This window comes from Neoarius graeffei, chromosome 3 (genome assembly GCF_027579695.1).
Source record: "Neoarius graeffei isolate fNeoGra1 chromosome 3, fNeoGra1.pri, whole genome shotgun sequence".
NCBI classification, from domain to species: domain Eukaryota; kingdom Metazoa; phylum Chordata; class Actinopteri; order Siluriformes; family Ariidae; genus Neoarius; species Neoarius graeffei.
The window spans coordinates 89,546,680-89,567,887 of NC_083571.1; the positions used below are offsets into that span (position 1 = coordinate 89,546,680).

Here is a 21,208-nt window from a genome sequence, read left to right on the forward strand (position 1 = left end):
AAACCACCACACACCCTCACCTTTAGAGGAGGGTCTAACACAGATCCTTCCCTCCCTCCCTCCTTCCTTTTGTTGTTTGTGAGCGAGAGAATACGTCACAAAACACCCTAAATCCTTTTGCATTACTTAGCATTTTATCCGACAGTAACCCTTCACCGTAACATTAAACAAAAACCAAAAAACTTTTGACATGTTATTTACTGAAAGCTAAAGACATATAGCTAATGTATTAATGTCCATTCATTGTGGTCACAATGGCAATAACATGCTGAGAAGATCTGCCCAGACTTCTCCATCCTCCACCACAGGTTCAGGTTCCTCTTGGGAATCCCCAGTTGTTTCTAACCCAACTGTGAAATCATAATCTATGAGAGAGAATCTTGTCCACTGGTTACAACAAAAACCCTCAGCCTGGGATTGTTCATCGCATGTCTGCTGACCAACGAGCATTACACATGATTCCCCACACTTCATTTTGCCCACAAGTTTGATCTGTTGTTTGTTCAGAATGAGCCTGACTGGGTTGTCACTAGGTGCTTGTCTTTGGCACCAACACCAGTCCTAGCTCCTGTGGGTTCTGTTAGCCCAAATCTAGGCATGGTATACTTGGTGTTTTTAGGATTCTCTTTGTCCACCTTACTCACTCACTTTTAGTCATCACTTTTATCCTGGTCAGGGTCACAGTGGATCTGGAGACCATCCCGGAACCACTGAGCATGAGGTAGGAATATACCCTGGATGGGATAGCAGGCAACTGTTCATACAGATATTCATACTTGCAAAAATATGCAAGTAGCATATTTTTGTCTGACCTCTCCTCTAAAATCTGTTTATCAAAGGTGGCACTACTGGATGTGGATGATGAAGCTCTTGGTGGCATTGCCCTGAGATTCACTCAAATATGCAAGTCCCTTCACAAAAACAAAATCTCGATCTGCAAAAGCATGTCTTTATATTACTTCAGGACATATTTACATGGGTGGTATATTAATCACGGTTTAAGTTAAGAATGTTTTATACATTAAAGATCAAACTATATTTGTTCCATATGACTTTTAATTGATATACACCCTCTGTCCACTTTATTAGGAACACCTGCTCATTTACACACTTAACCAATTAGCCAATCATGTGGCAGTAGCCCAATACATAAAATCATGCAGATACCGGTCAAGAGCTTCAGGGTTGTTTACAACAAATATCAGGATGGGGAACATGTGATCCCTGTTACTTTGTTTATAGCATGGTTGTTGGTACCAAATGGGCTGGTTTGAGTATCTCAGGAACTGTTGATCTCCTGGGAGTTTCACACACAACAGTCTCTAGAGTTTACACAGAATTGTGGAGGGAAAACAACAACAAAACATTGTGTGAGTAGAGAGGCTGTGGGTTGAAACACCTTTTGGGTATGCTTTTCTGCTCACCACAATAGTAAAGAGTGATTTGCTATATCATAAGAGTCATATATATATATATATATATATATATATATATATATATATATAAAGTGAGTTGCTATATCCTTCCTGACAGCTCAAACTAACCTGCCTATTTTTCCTCTGACCTCTCTTATCAACAAGGCGTCTCCACCCACACAACTGTTGCTTACTCAATGTTCACAGGAGTTCGGCAGTTTCTGAACCACTCAAACCAGTCACCAATGATTTATGTGAAAAATAACCTGAAGCTCTTGACCTGTATCAGCATGATTTTATGCACTGTGCTGCTGCCACATGATTGGCTGATTGGATGACTGCATAAATGAGCAGGTTGTTCAGGTGCTCTTAATAAAGTGGATGGTGAGTGTATATGTCTATGATTGATTTTGAATTCTTGCATCGGTTTGGTAACAAGGTGTTGATTAATTTTCTATATAATTGTGCCATGTTTTAATTTTTCCTTTGAATGAAATAATTATCCCTTAAGATAGTAGTTATAGGTAGTTATAAGTTGTATACAAATATTAAGTATTTCCCACTGGTCTGAATTGTGGTCTAAAGGCATAGACTCCAGTTTGTATCATAAAACTATCCATGCAGTAGATTCAAATAGGTGGAGCAAAGCTGGAATTAATGTGTTCATGGCATGGATGTTTGATATGGTATGCAATCACATCAATGTGGCTTATTTATAAGTTTTCATGCTTGTAATGTTAATTCCTTCCCACCTGAGCTTATGTTGTAACAGTTGATTGACACTGCCATAGACAAACGATTGGCAAACAAATGGGGAATCAGGCTGCACAGCCACAAATCTCTAAAAAAAGAAATCATGTATTGCCTAGTTTAAGATCCTCCTTAGATCACTCTATTCATTCACTCCTATGATGAGGAATGATCATTAAATGGATATATCATTCAGCAAACTCTGAATTGAGCTCATGCATTTCAAAGAAGCTTGGTTTAGCAGAGCGTACCTGGCTAGGCAGTGTGAACCCACCCATGCACAGACGTATGCAAACATATTAACCTATGAATGTCTGGCAAGAAGGCAAGCATGTAATATAATATTGTTTTAATATTATTTGAACAAGTAGTAGCAGCGAGTAATGGTTTCACATTACCTTTTCATACAATATATACCATATAAACACACACACAGAGTTAGTCTGTGTTTCCTTTTGTTTACGTGTAAACTCTACTGTCAGTTGGCTTCATACCATCTTTTACACTATCATTAAGAACATCCAGTCCTTCGAAGAACATTTTTACAGTGCATGTAATGTTTAAATTAGATATATAGTACTGTGCAAAAGTCTTAGGCACATGCATTGAAATGCTGAAGAGCAAATATGCCTTTAAAAATAATGAAATTAAATGTTTCTACATTTAAAAAAAAAATACCATAAAGATCAGTAAGCAGTAATGCGTGAAATAAGTCAGTGTTTGGTGTGATGACCCATTGCTTTAAAAAAAATTGCAGTCTCAGATACACTTAGTGCAGTTTTATAAGGAACTGAGCTGTAAGTTTTACTGAGCATCTTACAGAATCAGCCACAATTCTTCTGGTAACTGTCGCGTGTCTTATTTTTGCAATAAAACCCAGCAGCCTTCATTATGTTTTTGTCTGAAATGAGATGAGATGAAGTGGTCTGTTATGTAATATGTTGCTTTCTTTACTGACATGCAAACATTTTTCTGTAACATTTAAATTTTGTGCTGGAAAACTAATGTTTGGAAATCTGAAGTGTTTTTGTACTGGTTCCATAATGTAGAATCTCAGAACAAAACTCCCCACGGGCAATGCATACTCTCTTAAGCATTTACCCCCCACCCCCACCCCACCCCCATGTTCATTGATGTTATACCTTAAAAATGCATCACTGTATAACTGCCTTATGAGGACCAGGGCTATCTTAAGCAATTTCATCGTCCATACAACAGAAATTCAACACACTGTGCTCATTAAAAAGTTATATTATAGTCGTATAATAACGACCAGGTCACCCTTGTATTATAACGACCAGGTCACTCTTGGAAAAGAGATTTTAATCTCAATGAGGTTTTTTTTTTAACCTGGTTAAATAAAGGATATTGAATTCAATTGAATTGAAACATTCTCATGTCATGTCACCAGAAGAAAATGAATCAAATCTAAATTACTCTTTGTGACTCTGTATGTTGAAAAGACAAAAAGGGTGTGGGTGCGTGTGTGAGAGAGAGAGAATGAAAGAGATTATGTGAGTATGAGAGAGAGAGAGAAAGGGTGCAGCTCTGGGTGTGCCCTGGTGCATTTAGGCGGTGCCTGCTTGCTGGAGGGACTTGGCTGGGGAGGAAGAAAAGTGGAACAAATAAGAGAGAGAAAAGAGTGAAGGACAGGATTGAGACTCCTACTTCACGTGCCCTACCTTTAGGCATGCTGAGACAGACCATTTTTACTTTCTGCTTTCCCTTCCTCCTTTTTCTCTCCCTCTCTGTTTTCTCTACTGCACAAACACATATTTACCTCCCTTTCTCAGGCCTTGTTTACTTGTTTCACCAAGCCCAGCATAGCCATTATTTTTATTTTATATATGTATTTAGTATTATAAAATGTATTTGGAACAAGACCTTATGTATTCTAATGTCTTGTTCAAAATGTATTTTATGAGCACTGAACCTCAGCAGTTCAGAAAAGACAAACTGAACAAGAGCTGCATGTTAACTAGGGCTGATCCTCCATAAATTGGCCCCCAAGAGTTAACTTCTGGACAGGGAAAAGAAAGATAGAGAAGAGAAAACAAAGCAGGACAAAGAAGCATGGAGAAAACTAGTCTATCAGGAAACTCCCTTGTCTGAGTGGAAAAAACATAGCCTGTCATTGCCGTCAGCATACAGACATGCTTTTTACATGTTCAGAATGTTGCAATGACTCATATTATGTCTGGGAAGAATAGAAGTACAGAAATCAAGGCTGGTTGTGGCAGGAGACTTTCAACTGGGTGTGTCCCCAAGGGTGTTGATATTATCACACACTGGACAGTGTCCAATATCAATCACTGTAATTCATTATGATTTTCTTTTAGTAACACTTTTTAATTTTCATTTAAATTATTTTACAATGTCAATGCAAACACTTTGCATATTAGTAAAAAATGGCAGCATATAAAGGGGTATATGCTCAAAAGTTGACATGTATAAATATTAGTTTATAGTATACTGAAATCACAATAGAGTCTCTGTTTAGGTGTGAGGTACTGAAACTGCTAAATTGGCTTAGATGTATCTACGTGTCCAAGATGTTTGTTGGTTTATGAGTCTCTTTGGCCTCCTTAGTAACGCCTACACTGGAACACTGTCTTTTGACTCTTTCTCCCCTCTGCCATGGGTCTCTCACTCTCCCTTTCCAGTTCTAGGTAACTTGAGGTCAGGCAAAGATGATAAGAGGTAGTAAATGCTAGAAGCTGGTCAGAACTGTGATCTAACTTTTAAAGGAGTGGTGAGAGAGGGATTTAGGAATGTATGGTACTACACTGGGCCATTTTGTAATTGGTAATTGTAACAAGAAAAAAAAAAAGAAAACCTAGTGTGAACATTCAGCTTGTTAAAATCAGCATGGTAAGTTATTTTTCATGTACCCAACTGTTTTGGCTATAGACTTTTATTTATGTATTTTTTTTTACACTTTTGTTTTTGGCTCCAGTTTTAACTACAGAAGTTTACATTTGAAGGATTGAAAGATTACCTGGTCAGTTATTAAAGGTACACAAACTCTTTCTCTCATTTTTCTACACACAGATCCTATTTTTCACTTCTTTCTCCTTTCCTCGGTGTGTAAGTCTGGGTGTGTATGGGTGTGTGTGACTAACATTCAACACAAAACAACCCGAGCTCTCCATAGCAACAGCAGGGAGTGAAACTTGAGCAGGTAGATAAGGAAGTGAAAGAGAGAGAGAGAGAGAGAGTATTTGTTATGCCCTCTGAATCCAAATTAAAAAAAAGCTAAAAAATTGAAGTATTTTATATTTTATTTAATAAAAATATTAAAATGTGTAGCACAAGTTAAATCAATATATTTTGTCTATCATTATAGACAGTCCAGCTACATGTTTCTTGTTTCGGAAAGCTCAAATTTGTTGTTAAAAGTTTGAATTTTCTACATAGTGCTTCATTCAAATGGCTTACAGGATTAAAGTGTATAAGTAATGTATTAAAGACACGGTTCCTTACATGGGACCATGTGAAGCTTCTCATTGAGTTTATTCATAAGGCACAGTGTAAATAAAGTAGACGATGTCCAACATGCTGCACAGTGAGGTTTAATTCAATGAAAGGAAAAATAAAATAAAACACCACAGTGTACTGTAAAGGACCAATACCGTAAAAGCTTATAAAATGATACAAAAGCCATACTAAAAAAAATTACACAATGAAAATAAACCAAATCAATAAATGACAATAAAAAAATTGGGAATGGGGATGGAGAATCATGTGCTATAAAAAACTAAACTAAACTAAGGCATTCAAGTTGAAAGGCATTAAAGTGAAATGTTAAAAATGAATGATAAAATGTACAAATAAAAGTTATACCAATGATTCATCTCTTTAGTGTTTTTATCTCATCTCATTATCTCTAGCTGCTTTATCCTGTTCTACAGGGCCGAAGGCAAGCTGGAGCCTATCCCAGCTGACTACGGGCGAAAGGCGGGGTACACCCTGGACAAGTTGCCAGGTCATCACAGGGCTGACACATAGACACAGACAACCATTCACACTCACACCTACAGTCAATTTAGAGTCACCAGTTAACCTAACCTGCATGTCTTTGGACTGTGGGGGAAACCGGAGCACCCGGAGGAAACCCACGCGGACACGGGGAGAACATGCAAACTCCGTACAGAAAGGCCTTCGTCAGCCACGGGGCTCGAACCCGGACCTTCTTGCTGTGAGGTGACAGCGCTAACCACTACACCACCGTGCTGCCCACGTGTTTGTTTATATATATATCATCTCATTATCTCTAGCCGCTTTATCCTTCTACAGGGTTGCAGGCAAGCTGGAGGCTATCCCAGCTGACTATGGACGAAAGGCAGGGTACACCCTGGACAAGTCGCCAGGTCATCACAGGGCTGACACATAGACACAGACAACCATTCACACTCACACCTACAGTCAATTTAGAGTCACCAGTTAACCTAACCTGCATGTCTTTGGACTGTGGGGGAAACCGGAGCACCCGGAGGAAACCCACGCGGACACGGGGAGAACATGCAAACTCCGTACAGAAAGGCCTTCGTCAGCCACGGGGCTCGAACCCGGACCTTCTTGCTGTGAGGTGACAGCGCTAACCACTACACCACCGTGCTGCCCACGTGTTTGTTTATATATATATCATCTCATTATCTCTAGCCGCTTTATCCTTCTACAGGGTTGCAGGCAAGCTGGAGGCTATCCCAGCTGACTACGGACGAAAGGCGGGGTACACCCTGGACAAGTCGCCAGGTCATCACAGGGCTGACACATAGACACAGACAACCATTCACACCTACGGTCAATTTAGAGTCACCAGTCTTTGGACTGTGGGGGAAACCGGAGGAAACCCACACGGACATGGGGAGAACATGCAAATTCTGGACAGAAAGGCCCTCGCCGGCCACAGGGCTCGAACCTGGACCTTCTTGCTGTGAGGTGACATTAGGCCATGAGGATTATACCACCGTGCCGCCCACGTGTTTGTTTTTTATATATATATATATATATACACACACATATATATATATTATATATAGTGTGTGTGTATGTGTGTGTGTGTACAGTATATATATATATATATATATATATATATATATATATATATATATATATATATATATATATATATATATACAATTTTTAAGCCAACTTCTGAATGAGTGCTGTGTTCATGCTCACCTGAAATAAAATTCATGAAAAATAATGAAACAAATGGTCCAAGTGTATTTTTTAATTAATGTTAATCACAATTATGATCTGACAGACACCATTAGTGTCTCATAGATGGCAATACAGAAGGTCTGTACAGAAGGCAGTAAATCATTTTAATTATACTTTGAAAGTGTGAGTCACAGAAGTAAACTGTGGTGGTAAAAGAGAGCAACTGGACTTGCTTAAAGATTCTTGAAGATTTTTCACCTCTCATCTGAAAGCCTTCTTCAGTTCTGTCTGACTAATGGGAAGTATCAGGTATTTATCCTCTCATGGATGAAAAACAATCCATGACCGTAATAAATGACAAATACCAGATGATTCACTGTTTATCATAAACTGGTAGGGTACCTGTCTGTGATCACACGTTCCTCCTCATTCCCTCTGACACACACACGCACATAGATCTACAGGCATGTTGCTACACCCAAAGCAAAATATTGTACAAAGTATGTGTGTTTATCACATGTCAACATCTTATTTGTTATATACAGGACATCCAAAAGGTCAGGGACCAAGAAAAATTTGTTGAGCAAATATGTTTATACGAATGTGTTGAGCAAAATCCACAAAAAGTGAGACAGCAGCTGAGAACATATGTAGAGTGTAAGGGTGAACATGTTGAGAATCTCATCTCATCTCATTATCTCTAGCCGCTTTATCCTTCTACAGGGTCGCAGGCAAGCTGGAGCCTATCCCAGCTGACTACGGGCGAAAGGCGGGGTACACCCTGGACAAGTTGCCAGGTCATCACAGGGCTGACACATAGACACAGACAACCATTCACACTCACACCTACAGTCAATTTAGAGTCACCAGTTAACCTAACCTGCATGTCTTTGGACTGTGGGGGAAACCGGAGCACCCGGAGGAAACCCACGCGGACACGGGGAGAACATGCAAACTCCGTACAGAAAGGCCTTCGTCAGCCACGGGGCTCGAACCCGGACCTTCTTGCTGTGAGGTGACAGCGCTAACCACTACACCACCGTGCTGCCCACGTGTTTGTTTATATATATATCATCTCATTATCTCTAGCCGCTTTATCCTTCTACAGGGTTGCAGGCAAGCTGGAGGCTATCCCAGCTGACTACGGACGAAAGGCGGGGTACACCCTGGACAAGTCGCCAGGTCATCACAGGGCTGACACATAGACACAGACAACCATTCACACCTACGGTCAATTTAGAGTCACCAGTCTTTGGACTGTGGGGGAAACCGGAGGAAACCCACACGGACATGGGGAGAACATGCAAATTCCGGACAGAAAGGCCCTCGCCGGCCACAGGGCTCGAACCTGGACCTTCTTGCTGTGAGGTGACATTAGGCCATGAGGATTATACCACCGTGCCGCCCACGTGTTTGTTTTATATATATATATATATATATATATATATATATATATATATATACACACACATATATATATATTATATATAGTGTGTGTATGTGTGTGTGTGTACAGTATATATATATATATATATATATATATATATATATATATATATATATATATACAATTTTTAAGCCAACTTCTGAATGAGTGCTGTGTTCATGCTCACCTGAAATAAAATTCATGAAAAATAATGAAACAAATGGTCCAAGTGTATTTTTTAATTAATGTTAATCACAATTATGATCTGACAGACACCATTAGTGTCTCATAGATGGCAATACAGAAGGTCTGTACAGAAGGCAGTAAATCATTTTAATTATACTTTGAAAGTGTGAGTCACAGAAGTAAACTGTGGTGGTAAAAGAGAGCAACTGGACTTGCTTAAAGATTCTTGAAGATTTTTCACCTCTCATCTGAAAGCCTTCTTCAGTTCTGTCTGACTAATGGGAAGTATCAGGTATTTATCCTCTCATGGATGAAAAACAATCCATGACCTTAATAAATGACAAATACCAGATGATTCACTGTTTATCATAAACTGGTAGGGTACCTGTCTGTGATCACACATGTTCCTCCTCATTCCCTCTGACACACACACGCACATAGATCTACAGGCATGTTGCTACACCCAAAGCAAAATATTGTACAAAGTATGTGTGTTTATCACATGTCAACATCTTATTTGTTATATACAGGACATCCAAAAGGTCAGGGACCAAGAAAAATTTGTTGAGCAAATATGTTTATACGAATGTGTTGAGCAAAATCCACAAAAAGTGAGACAGCAGCTGAGAACATATGTAGAGTGTAAGGGTGAACATGTTGAGAATATTGTAAACAATAAATACAAACTTAAGTATATGTGCTTTTACTCTCAGTGCTTCCTGACTTTTTGGACACCCTTTCTGGACCATTATAATTCGACATTTTAGCTTTAAACTGATATAATCACATTTTACATCAGTATCACTTGATTTATGTACCTTAATAATACACAACATAATCAACCTAAATGCAGCACAGTAAAAATAATAAAATAAGGCTTGTTGAGGTTGCATTAAATACTTCAGTTAATGCATAAAATGTGTTTCTAACATTTTAAATGACATGAGGCTTTTTTTCTTTTCTTTTTTTTTTTGAGAAATCTAAATTTTAACAGCCCAACTAAATTTTAACAGCCGTACTGACCTGGCAGGGGCAATACCATGATCAAGAAGGTGGTTTGTCCAAAGTGAGGCCCAGCCGTTGCACTCAGGCTATGCTGACTTTTGCAAATTCCTCAGATGCAGGAATCTCAACTGCATAATTTCTGATAGTGGGGGACTGCGTTCGTGTTCTCCCCTTTCACATAAATCATAGCTGTCCACTGCTCTGGGTATGTGTGTGCTCATTGCTCACTTATGTGTCTGCATGTGTGTGTTCACTGCTTCAGATGGGTTAAATGCAGAGGATGAATTTCACTGTGCTTGAGTGTGCATGTGACAAAGTCTTCTTCTTCTTCTTCTTCTTCTTCTTCCTCCCTTCTTCTTCTTCTTAAGTGCAGAATTTGAAACCACTTATCTCACCATTTTTGCTCAACAGAATCAGTTTATCTGCAGACCCTCATTCTAACCGCTTTTATTTCAGGCTGATCAGGAGAGGTGGGAAACTAAAACGCACACTACACTTGAAATAGTTTTGACTTTGTGCCCAATCCACGCATACCACACAATGAGGAGGAGACAGAGGGATAGAAAAGGGCCCTAATCAAGTCGGTGACGTGAGCCACTACAGTTACCTGAGCTCAGAAATGGGGCTGTGTGAGAGAATGTGTAAACAGAGAGTGTGCTAAGGTCTTTGCTCTAGAGTTACCAGCCAGCACACATCAGTGCTTGAACAGCAGAAAACCAGAGTGTAAAACCATATTATTAAACAACTCATTTACATCACTATTAAATAATTTGTGCCTTATATGGCAACTATATGTGGTTTATAAAGAACAAAACTCCTTAAAAGCTCTTTGTTATTTAGTAATAAATATATCAAACTTTTGTATCACTAAAAACAACATAATAACAGTGTGAATATACCATGTTGTGCAATACTTCCTCTCTCACTCTCACTGTGTCATATACGCACATGAATCAACGTAGTAATAGCCATGGGCCATTCTGTGCTTGGGTGTAACTAGGTGTGTCTGAAACCTATCTACACACACCCAAACCTTCATGTCAGTGTCATTTGGTGTCCCTGATTCGTTTAATGCATTATAATGTGCTTAACAAAATAATTTTCGTGTGATAATAAAGTACACATCATACAATAGGTTTAATAAGTAATCGTCAGTATTATGTTCTAGTATTTAGTAGGTAAATGCAAAGGAGAAATAAGAAAACAGAAAATTCATCCATATAGCAAATTGTGGATAGTAATTTAATTCATCCTGATGAGCAGGATATAACTTTTTAATTTTTATGACGTTTTAATTTTGTGTTTGTCAATGCTACTTTAGAGGTCCTTATCCTTTATACACTTTAATCAGGCAGGGAAGAGCTCTGGACAGGGGTGTGTTACTCACAGCGACATAACAAATTCCACAGCTTTGCTGTCAGGCCCCATTCCATCACACCAACTGAACATGAAACTGTATCAAATTCCCACCATATTTTGACACCCTCTGCTCTGGCAAACAGGGATATGTGATACTTATATTCATAAAATGTTTGTTTTAGCAAGCATCACTTACATTACATTACAGGCACTTAGCAGACGCTCTTACCCAGAGTGACGTATAACAAGCACAGACACGTACCCAGCAACTGGGGAACAGTTGGAGGTTAGACACCTTGCTCAAGAGGACTTCAGCCATGGATTTTCCTGCCTGTCCAGGGAATTGAACCAGCAACCCTTTGGGCCCCAAGGCTGCTTCTCCAACCTTTAGGCCATGGCTGCCTCATCTACACTGCCTTATTTTATCTGGAACTTTAATTTAAGCACTGACGATCCTTCTTGTCCTGGAATGGAAGGGGAAGATGAAAATACCGAGGAAACTGCTAATATCAGTAAATGAACACTGTCAAAAGTGCATACAAAATGTTAAGTTAATTAAATGGTTAAGAAAATGGCTTATTTTGGTGATGATAATGATGCTGATGATGACTCTTTGTCTAAGAATGTGCAAGGACAGTTCTCATCACATGCAAATTGAGATCTGCTATGAATTACTCATATCATAAAATCTGGACACTCCCAGCTTGTTTTTTCCCCCACCCCACTATGACTTTTCCCCAAAAAACAGCTTCAATCCTTTCACTGATCTTGATAAGATATTTCTTTGACTGGCTGAAATGCCTGCCCAGGCAAAACAGAACCAGAAACATACAGGCCCACAGCTTCAAACCACTTGGAAAAAAAAAAAAGGCCAAAAGTATGTGGACACCTGACTATCACACCCATATGTGTTTATTGTACATCCTATTCAAGATGTAGTTTCCCCCTTGCTGTTATAATAACCTCCAATTTTCTGGGAAGGCCTTCCATTAAATTTTGGATTTTCAGGCACTAAACAGGAGTCTTCAGTCTTATCCACAATGGGCCAGTGTGGCAGCAGGCTTCCATTCCAACCAAGCAGGAATCACACCTGATTTCACTTGTTTAATCAGTTAAATTTAGTCTATAGTGTGCGTCCAGTTTGGTGGTAATGAACACCTGCAGTCACACCAGTCTTTTGTGGATGAAGTTGAAGATCCCTGCAACAGAGCATTAGTGAGGTCAGGTACTGATGATGGATGAGGAGGCCTGATATACAGTATAGTCGGCATTCCAATTTATCTCAAAATGGTTTGGGCCTCTTAGTTCCAGTGAATGGAAATTGTAATTATGATACACCTATCTGTCATCTACAGAAGTTCTCTGATGATTCTGCTATTGTGGGCTATACAGTATCTCAGATGGCAATGATAGTGAGTACAGAGAACTGACAAGGAACTTTGTGGACTGGTGCCAACGGAACTCCCTCCAGATCAATACAAGTAAAACCAAGGAACCAGTGATGGATTTCCGCAGGACAAGGTTCTCTTCACCTACCCCAGTGAACATTCAGGGAAAGGACATTGAGATCGTTAGGAGCTACAAGTACCTGGGTGTTCAGCTGAACAATAAACTGGACTGGACTGATCACACACATGCCCTATACAAGAAAGGCCAGAGCAGACTCAACCTGCTGAAGAGACTCAGGGCCTTTGGAGTACAGGGTCCACTTCTGAACTCTTTTTATGACTCTTATGACTCTGTGGTGGCATCAGCCATATTCTATGGAGTTGTCTGTTGGGGAAGTAGTATCACAACAGCAGACAGGAAAAAAATTAAGCTGATTAGGAAGGCAGGATCTGTCCTGGGCTGTGCACTGGACTCAGTGGATGTAGTGGGGGAAAGGAGGATGTTGGCCAAGATGTCATCCTTAATGGCAAGCACCTCCCATCCACTGCAGGAGACAGTAGCAGCACTGGGCAGCTCCTTCAGTGACCGGCTCCTCCATCTGCGGTGTGTTAAGGAGAGATATAGCAGCTCTTTCCTCTCTACTGCTGTGAGACTGTACAACCAGCACCTCACCAAGCACAGCACCAGACACTCCTCACAATAATGAACGATACTGGCCAGATCACTTCTACATCCATGGAGACCCCTCTGAATGTATACTGTGTTCATTGACTATCAGCATCAGTACTTTATAACAAACTGCTAGCTACACACTGTTAAAATGGCTCCTGTGCAATATACCTACTGACTTGTGCAATACTACCCGTGTAATACTGGTAATACTACCTGTGCAATACTTACATGTGCAATACCACCTGTTTAATACACTTATGTTAACTGCATATCTGCAAACCTGTTAATTTATGCAAATTTGTTAATTTTATCTTTAAATTTGTAGTTTATTTCTTTTTATATATACCTTTTTTGTGTAAGTACTTTTTGCACTACTTCACTACCTTATCTTTTTTCTTTCTCTATTTTGCTGCTCTTTTGCTGCTGTAACAATGTAAATTTCCCCTTGTGGGATAATAAAAGGTTATCTTATCTTGTCTTATCTCTACAGCAACAAAGCCTGAATCCAGATACTCAGTGTGCACTAATGTTAAGACCTTACTACCTAAACTTTACTGTAATATGCTCTATGGGTATGCAAGCAAAGACACAATTTGGATATACTCTGCCACCATCTTACCTGTCCTTTAACCTGGATGTTTAGAGATGATGTGTACCCATGTATGCTGTGAAAACATATCCATCCATCCATCCATCCATCCATCCATCCATCCATCATCTGTAACAGCTTATCCAATGCAAGTTCACGGGCAAACTGGAGCCTATTTCTGCTGACTATGGGTGAGAAGCTGGGTACACCCTGGACAAGTCACCAGGTCATCGCAGGGCTGACACATAGCAACAAACAACCATTCACACCTACGGTCAATTTAGAGCCACCAATTAGCCTAACCTGCATGTCTTTGGATGGTGGGAGAAACCAGAGTAAACCTACACAGACACGGGGAGAACATGCAAACCCCACACAGAAAGGCCCCCGTCAGCCCCTGGGCTCAAACCCAGAACCTTCTTGCTGTGAGGCGACAGTACTAACCACTACACCACCATGCCACCCCCTGTGAAAATGTAGAAAATGTATAAAAAAAATCTCACAGTCCAAAGACATGCATTAGATCAACTAGCTACTCTTAAATTGCCCATAGGTGTGAATGGATTATTGTGTCTCTGTGTTAGCCCTGTGATAGATTGGCGCCCTGCCCATGGTGTACCCTGCTGCCTCTTGCCTGAAGTCAGCTGGCATTAACTCCAGCTTCTCCAATAAGCAGTATACATAATGGATGGATGAATGCAGTAGATCGTCTGGGTACTGTTTGACTACTATTAAATGCCTGCTGAGTATTTGGACATCCTACTGATTATGACATGCTGCTTTTTGCATACTGAATAGTAGGCTATTCAGCCAAAGTCATTCTATACAATGACTGTGTGTTTCAACTTTGTGACACGGTGGTGTAGTGGTTAGCACTGTTGCCTCACAGCAACAAGATCCTTGGTTCGAGCCCAGTGACTGGCGAGGGCCTTTCTGTGTGGAGTTTGCATGTTCTCCCCGTGTCTGCATGGATTTCCTCCGGGTGCTCCGGTTTCCCCCACAGTCCAAAGACATGCAGGTTAGGTTAACTGGTGACTCTAAATTGACCGTAGGTGTGAATATGAGTGTGAATGGTTGTTTGTCTCTGTGTCAGCCCTGTGATAACCTAGTGACTTGTCCAGGGTGTACCTCGCCCATAGTCAGCTGGGATAGGCTTCAACTTGTCTGCAACCCTGTAGAACAGGATAATGGATGGATGGATGGATGGATGGAACTTTGTGACAACAGTTTAGAATCAATTTTGTGCCAAAATGTTCATACAATACTTTTGAAATATCAAACAAAAACAATAAATCAAAATTTAAAAAGTCAAATTTTTTTCGACTGGCAAACAAATTATTCGTGTAATCGTGCAAAATATCAGTCTATTACTCTTCAGAAACCTTTTATTTTTGTTCCGCATCTTTCTCAGTTTTGTTTGACGTAATTTATTTTGGTTGCGATTCCAGCTTTCTCGTTTGCGCTCCTTGACTTTTTGCTTGCAGTTTTGGCACAAATTTCACGTGTGGGTGGGCTGTCCAGGAATGCATTCCCATTGGCTAACTTGTGTTTGACTGACAGCTACGCTCAGCGATTCCCCCGGAGGCTGTTGCGGCCATTTCCTACTCGGATTCTGGCGGACTGTTTGACGAGTGACCGATCCATTGATGGTAAACAAGGATCGAGTGGACTTCAGTGGCGACTATGATATTGAATTAATTCAACAAAGTGTAAGTACGGGACAAATGTGTTGTATGTGTTGCAGTAGTGCACATTATGCAGGTGTGTTTAACGTTAGCAAGACAGCTATTATATTGGGTAGTGGAGCTAAGTCTAACATTTGACTTGCCACGAAACACCTGCATAATGTGTACTACTGCAACACATACAACACATTTGTCCCGTACTTACACTTTGTTGAATTAATTCAATATCATAGTCGCCACTGAAGTCCACTCGATCCTTGTTTACCGTCAATGGATCGGTCACTTGTCAAACAGTCCGCCAGAATCCGAGTAAGAAATGGCCGCAACAGCCTCCGGGGGAATCGCTGAGCGTAGCTGTCAGTCAAACACAAGTTAGCCAATGGGAATGCATTCCTGGACAGCCCACCCACACGTGAAATTTGTGCCAAAACTGCAAGCAAAAAGTCAGGGAGCGCAAACGAGAAAGCTGGAATCGCAACCAAAATAAATTACGTCAAACAAAACTGAGAAAGACGCGGAACAAAAATAAAAGGTTTCTGAAGAGTAATAGACTGATATTTTGCACGATTACACGAATAATTTGTTTGCCAGTCTAAAAAAATTTGACTTTTAAAAAAAAAAAAATTTTTTAATTTTGATTTATCGTTTTTGTTTGATATTTCAAAAGTATTGTATGAACATTTTGGCACAAAATTGTTTCCATAAGTTTGGGGAAGAAGCACATATGGGTGTGACGGTTAGGTGTACACAAACTTTTGGCCATATACCCTAATGTACAAGACCGATATTTTGAAAGTGCACAGCCATCACGTGTGTATTTTGTGTGCAAAATGAACCCAGTACATGCGAGTCTACTTCATTACGGATGACCTAAGGTCACACCCATGCACAAACAATAGAGAAGCGTACAGGCTGGCGGCCACGCCCACTCGACGCCCCACCGCCCAGAGAACAGGAGAGGACATTTTACCTCGTCTCCTTGCGCCATTCTTTCTGGTCTACAGAAACTACTCGGAGTTCAGCATGTTCCAGTACGGCGGTTTCTGTCATTTCCTGTTCCTTTTGGTAAGTTTACGTCAGAAAAGTATGTTTATTTATTTATTTATTTTTTTTTGCTACTGTTAGTTGTGGAACTTTGTAAAGTTAGCCATGTCTCAGAGAAAACCAACATTTCATGCTTAAATATGTATTTATGTGTTACACACACGCACGCCAAAGCTGGCTGAGGAATGTATCAAAATGTATAAAATCCCCACTAAGCTGGTTTAACACTTGTAACATTGAATTACCTTTTAAATTTTGCTGAATGATCTTTTAGATCTTTATCTGTGTACTCTCCTGTTAAATCCGTCCATATATGTTATGTGTTATCCCATTACATGCTGCTTTACCTCCAAAACCTTATCTGGTTGCTCCCTCTTGGGTTTAATAAGTAACTTAACATAATAAACCTCGTGTTTTCTAGCATAGAATGAAATATACCTCACAGCAACAACTTAATTTTCTTTAACAGGCATAACAAAATGAATAGGGTTATTGTCAATGAAGCAAAGTTGATGGGATATTGAAACACAGGCACATACAGTATTGGCACTATTAAATGTGTTTTGGTCGGTTATTTGGCTTTACAACTGGCAGGAGTATTGTAAACATGACTGGTTCATTCACAAATGAAAACGGATCAAGTTGGACGGTTGTGTTGGGAAACATCCTGTTTTCCAGTAAACTGAAAACAAAACTTTGAAACACAAAAGTTCTGCATATATTAAGCATGATGTTCCAGATTGTATCTGGTTAGGCGTAATCTCAAAGGAAGTGGGCTCTACTGGTTTTTGATAGAGATGTACTGATACTGAGAATTGGTTATTAGGGTTGATGGGAACCAACACGGGCAGATTTTATAGACAAGTGTTTCCATGACCCGGATTACACAAATGAACACAGGACATAATGTCTCTTAAATTTGAGGTTAAGAGAGAGTTGGTTTGGTTACCAAGGTGTCAGTATTGGACTAGTATAAGGTATTGGATGATTTACAGAGCTGCAATAGTGGCATTGCTTTGAAAAATAAAATTAGTTGCGATCAGTGTATCAATTGTTTTTAATGAAGGAAAAATTGAGTGCTGGTATAATGATCCAGAAGATCTCATCTCATTATCTCTAGCCGCTTTATCCTGTTCTACAGGGTCGCAGGCAAGCTGGAGCCTATCCCAGCTGACTACGGGCGAAAGGCGGGGTACACCCTGGACAAGTCGCCAGGTCATCACAGGGCGATCCAGAAGATATTTAAGCAGTATCACAGTAGCAAAAGAATGCTCAATATTCGCACACCTCTGATATTGATCTATACAACAGTTCTCTAAAGAAGATATTAATGCGAAGCAACAGATGTGTCAGACACAGTATGGCCAGCTATTTTATTTATTTTTGCTCAGTCTGTTAAAATGGTTCCCGAAAAAGCCACAGCTGGACTGAGCATTGTTTTCTGTTGTGCAACATACAGGCCGACAGCTCATAGTCAGTGTGGTAACAGTTTCAGTGTAACAAACTGTTGCTTGTATTAGAATTTTATGTAGTGAACACAGACAAGTGGAGTGATACAAACAGTGAAATGTCCCAGTGCTGTTATATTAAATATCAGCACTCTGGGAACACCAGAGTATATAAATCATAAGTTGTCTGTCAAGCACACTAACACCGTGGACAAGTAGTGCTTATTGAATACAGTCCAGACATGGCATTCACAGACAGTACCAAGTAAAATTTACTAATTTTAGTGTCACAGTATCACGTTGGTATCACTTTATTTGCCTTTTTTGTTAAGCTTCGACAGATTTGTGACTATAGTACAGCCAAGTAGATAAATGGCCCATCACTAATTAGTCAGTGTGGTAGCTTAGCATGTAGTCAGACACCTGTTGTTCTTTAAGCAGTCAAAATGTCTGTATGTCATATTAGACATTCAGTGTTCCTCCATAAATATATTTGGATGTTTTTAAACAAGCTTAGTGTTCGATATTAACAGAAGTAGAACAAGCAATATACAACAACAGATTAGACATGTAACTAAAGGTCTCGTATGATACTTGATGACACATTTCTTTCCTGAAGATGTTTTCACCATATCTAGCGTGATTTCAGTGATACTGTTATTTGGGCTGTTTCCCAATCATGGTTGTCTTTTTGGATAACACCAACTAATTCCTGCAACAAACAAAAATAGTGTGTGTGTATATAATATAGCTAGCTAGTATGCCACTCCTGGAGCCAAAATTCAATTAGCTCAGCTTTGTTTGATGGCTTGTGACCATCTATCTTCCCCTTGATGACATTCCAGAGGTTTTCAATGGGGTTCAGGTCTGGAGATTGGTTTGGCCATGACAGGGTCTTGATGTTGTGGTCCTACATCCACACCTTGATTGACCTGGTGGTGTGGCATGGAGTATTGTCCTGCTGGAAAACCCAATCCTCAGAGTTGGGGAACATTTGCCAGACCAGAAGGAAGCAAGTTTTCTTCCAGGGTAACCTTGTACATGGCTTGATTCATGTGTGATTCACAATCAATCTATCTACCGGTACCCCATTTGAGTCTTGCTGAAGAACCCCCAGATCATCACTGATCCTCCACCAAATTTTGTGAGTCTTTCAACACGAGAAGATAAACTTAATGTCTTCAAGCCAAAGTGTGATTGATTATTATATAGACCCATTCAAAAAAGCACCTGAATTTATCAAAACAATTCTTTGATTTCCTCACAAGTGACATATTGAGAAACGTCAGTTGTTGTTCTCCATGTCCCAGATATAGTTTATATGAGAAATACAAATTGCATATTTCCCAGTAAAACGCGCATGTATGTTTTATGTATGAATGAATGATGCACATGCTGGAGTTTCTTATTCCTTATTTTACAGGGACACACCAACCCTACCAACAGCAGTAATATCTATAAGTTCTTATGTTTGTAAGAGCCAAATGTGGGTTCACTTTTGACCTTGTGATCAAAGTAATTCATTTAATTCTACTTTAATTATTACATGGAAAACACTCCCCATATGATGAGGTTGTAATATTTTCTTTAAAAATCATTTAGTCTCTTTTGAAGCAGAATAGTCTGTTGCACAGTTTAAAAAAAGAAAAAAAAGACTTGAAACAGGGGCGGCACGGTGGTGTAGTGGTTAGCGCTGTCGCCTCACAGCAAGAAGGTCCTGGGTTCGAGCCCTGGGGCCGGCGAGGGCCTTTCTGTGTGGAGTTTGCATGTTCTCCCCGTGTCCGCGTGGGTTTCCTCCGGGTGCTCTGGTTTCCCCCACAGTCCAAAGACATGCAGGTTAGGTTAACTGGTGACTCTAAATTGACCGTAGGTGTGAATGCGAGTGTGAATGGTTGTCTGTGTCTATGTGTCAGCCCTGTGATGACCTGGCGACTTGTCCAGGGTGTACCCCGCCTTTCGCCCGTAGTCAGCTGGGATAGGCTCCAGCTTGCCTGCGACCCTGTAGAACAGGATAAAGCAGCTAGAGATGATGAGATGAGAAGACTTGAAACAGATGCAAGACACATTTGCAGCAGAGCTTCACATGTGGTTGAAATGTGAGTCCGTCAAAAAGTGTGTCCTCACCGGAAAACCACAAGGATCGTCACCACTTCAGTTATTACGGTTACCACCATATACAAACATTACTGCACAGTACTTAAAAATTTGTACTTAAAATCACATACATTTCAGCAGTTTTTCACTTTGTATGCCTTACTTTTGTGGACTATAAGAAAGTGGGTCAATTTTAAAAATACACTGTATGCTGTCTTCTCACCACAAGTAACATGCTCAGTATATGATCTGTAGCTCTGAAATTCTGTACAATTAACTTCCATCTCAAAAATTAATTTTTGGCAGCAGCGAAAAACTCTGAGGTTTGATTTTTGGACTATTGTGGATCCGAAAAGTATCCCGATTGTGAAACAACCCACTTCTCCAAAAATAAACTAACCATCATTTTATAATATCCATTAAATATTTAACAAAATTACATGCAGCTGAGCCCTAAAGCATCTCTGATTCTAAAGTTTTCATTAATTATTCATATTTACATAATAATGATATATACAATAGCTGTTATGTGCAACTGTTAACCATTATAGTAAATTATTATGAAATATTCCAGTTTGATGTTTCAGTACGCAGCCTAAATGTAAGGTTCCAAACTCAGATTCTTTAACCATTTCAGTTTTGGGAGGAATGAGATTTATTATGACAGAATATAGAGTGGTAGAATGGGCTGTGGTGTTTTTATTTTATTTTTTTTATAAAAGTTGTTCAGATGTCTTCCCATGAAAATTATACGTGCGTGGAAGTGAGTCATTTCCTGCAACTGTTGAGCCAAACAGCACCTTGCATGCAGGGCCCATGCAAAGTACATATCATGCAGTTGCAGTGGCATAGCCAGGATTTTTTTTACATGGGGTGGCCAAAGGGGGTGCCAAGGATATACAAGGGGTGGCCATGCTGTGACTAAATAAAGGGGGGAGAGGGGGGTTCTGGGGGTCCTCCCCTGGGAAATTTTGAATTAG

At 39.9% G+C, this 21,208-nt stretch overlaps 1 protein-coding gene and 1 non-coding gene across 3 annotated transcripts in view; both read left to right on the forward strand.

Annotated features, from left to right (window-relative positions):
- Window positions 1–9,958: 9,958 nt before the first annotated feature.
- LOC132883926 (U1 spliceosomal RNA) lies at window positions 9,959–10,122 on the forward strand. The gene has a single exon (XR_009654425.1). It is a non-coding gene; the product is annotated as a U1 spliceosomal RNA (small nuclear RNA).
- Window positions 10,123–16,470: 6,348 nt separating this feature from the next.
- The window catches only part of dsc2l (desmocollin 2 like), a 31,184-nt gene continuing 26,446 nt past the window's right edge, over window positions 16,471–21,208 (forward strand). For both annotated transcript variants that reach the window (XM_060917632.1, XM_060917633.1), the window contains exon 1: window positions 16,471–16,707. In XM_060917632.1, the coding sequence (XP_060773615.1) occupies window positions 16,486–16,707 (222 nt within the window). In that variant the 5' untranslated portion in view covers window positions 16,471–16,485. The remainder of the gene's footprint in view (window positions 16,708–21,208) is intronic.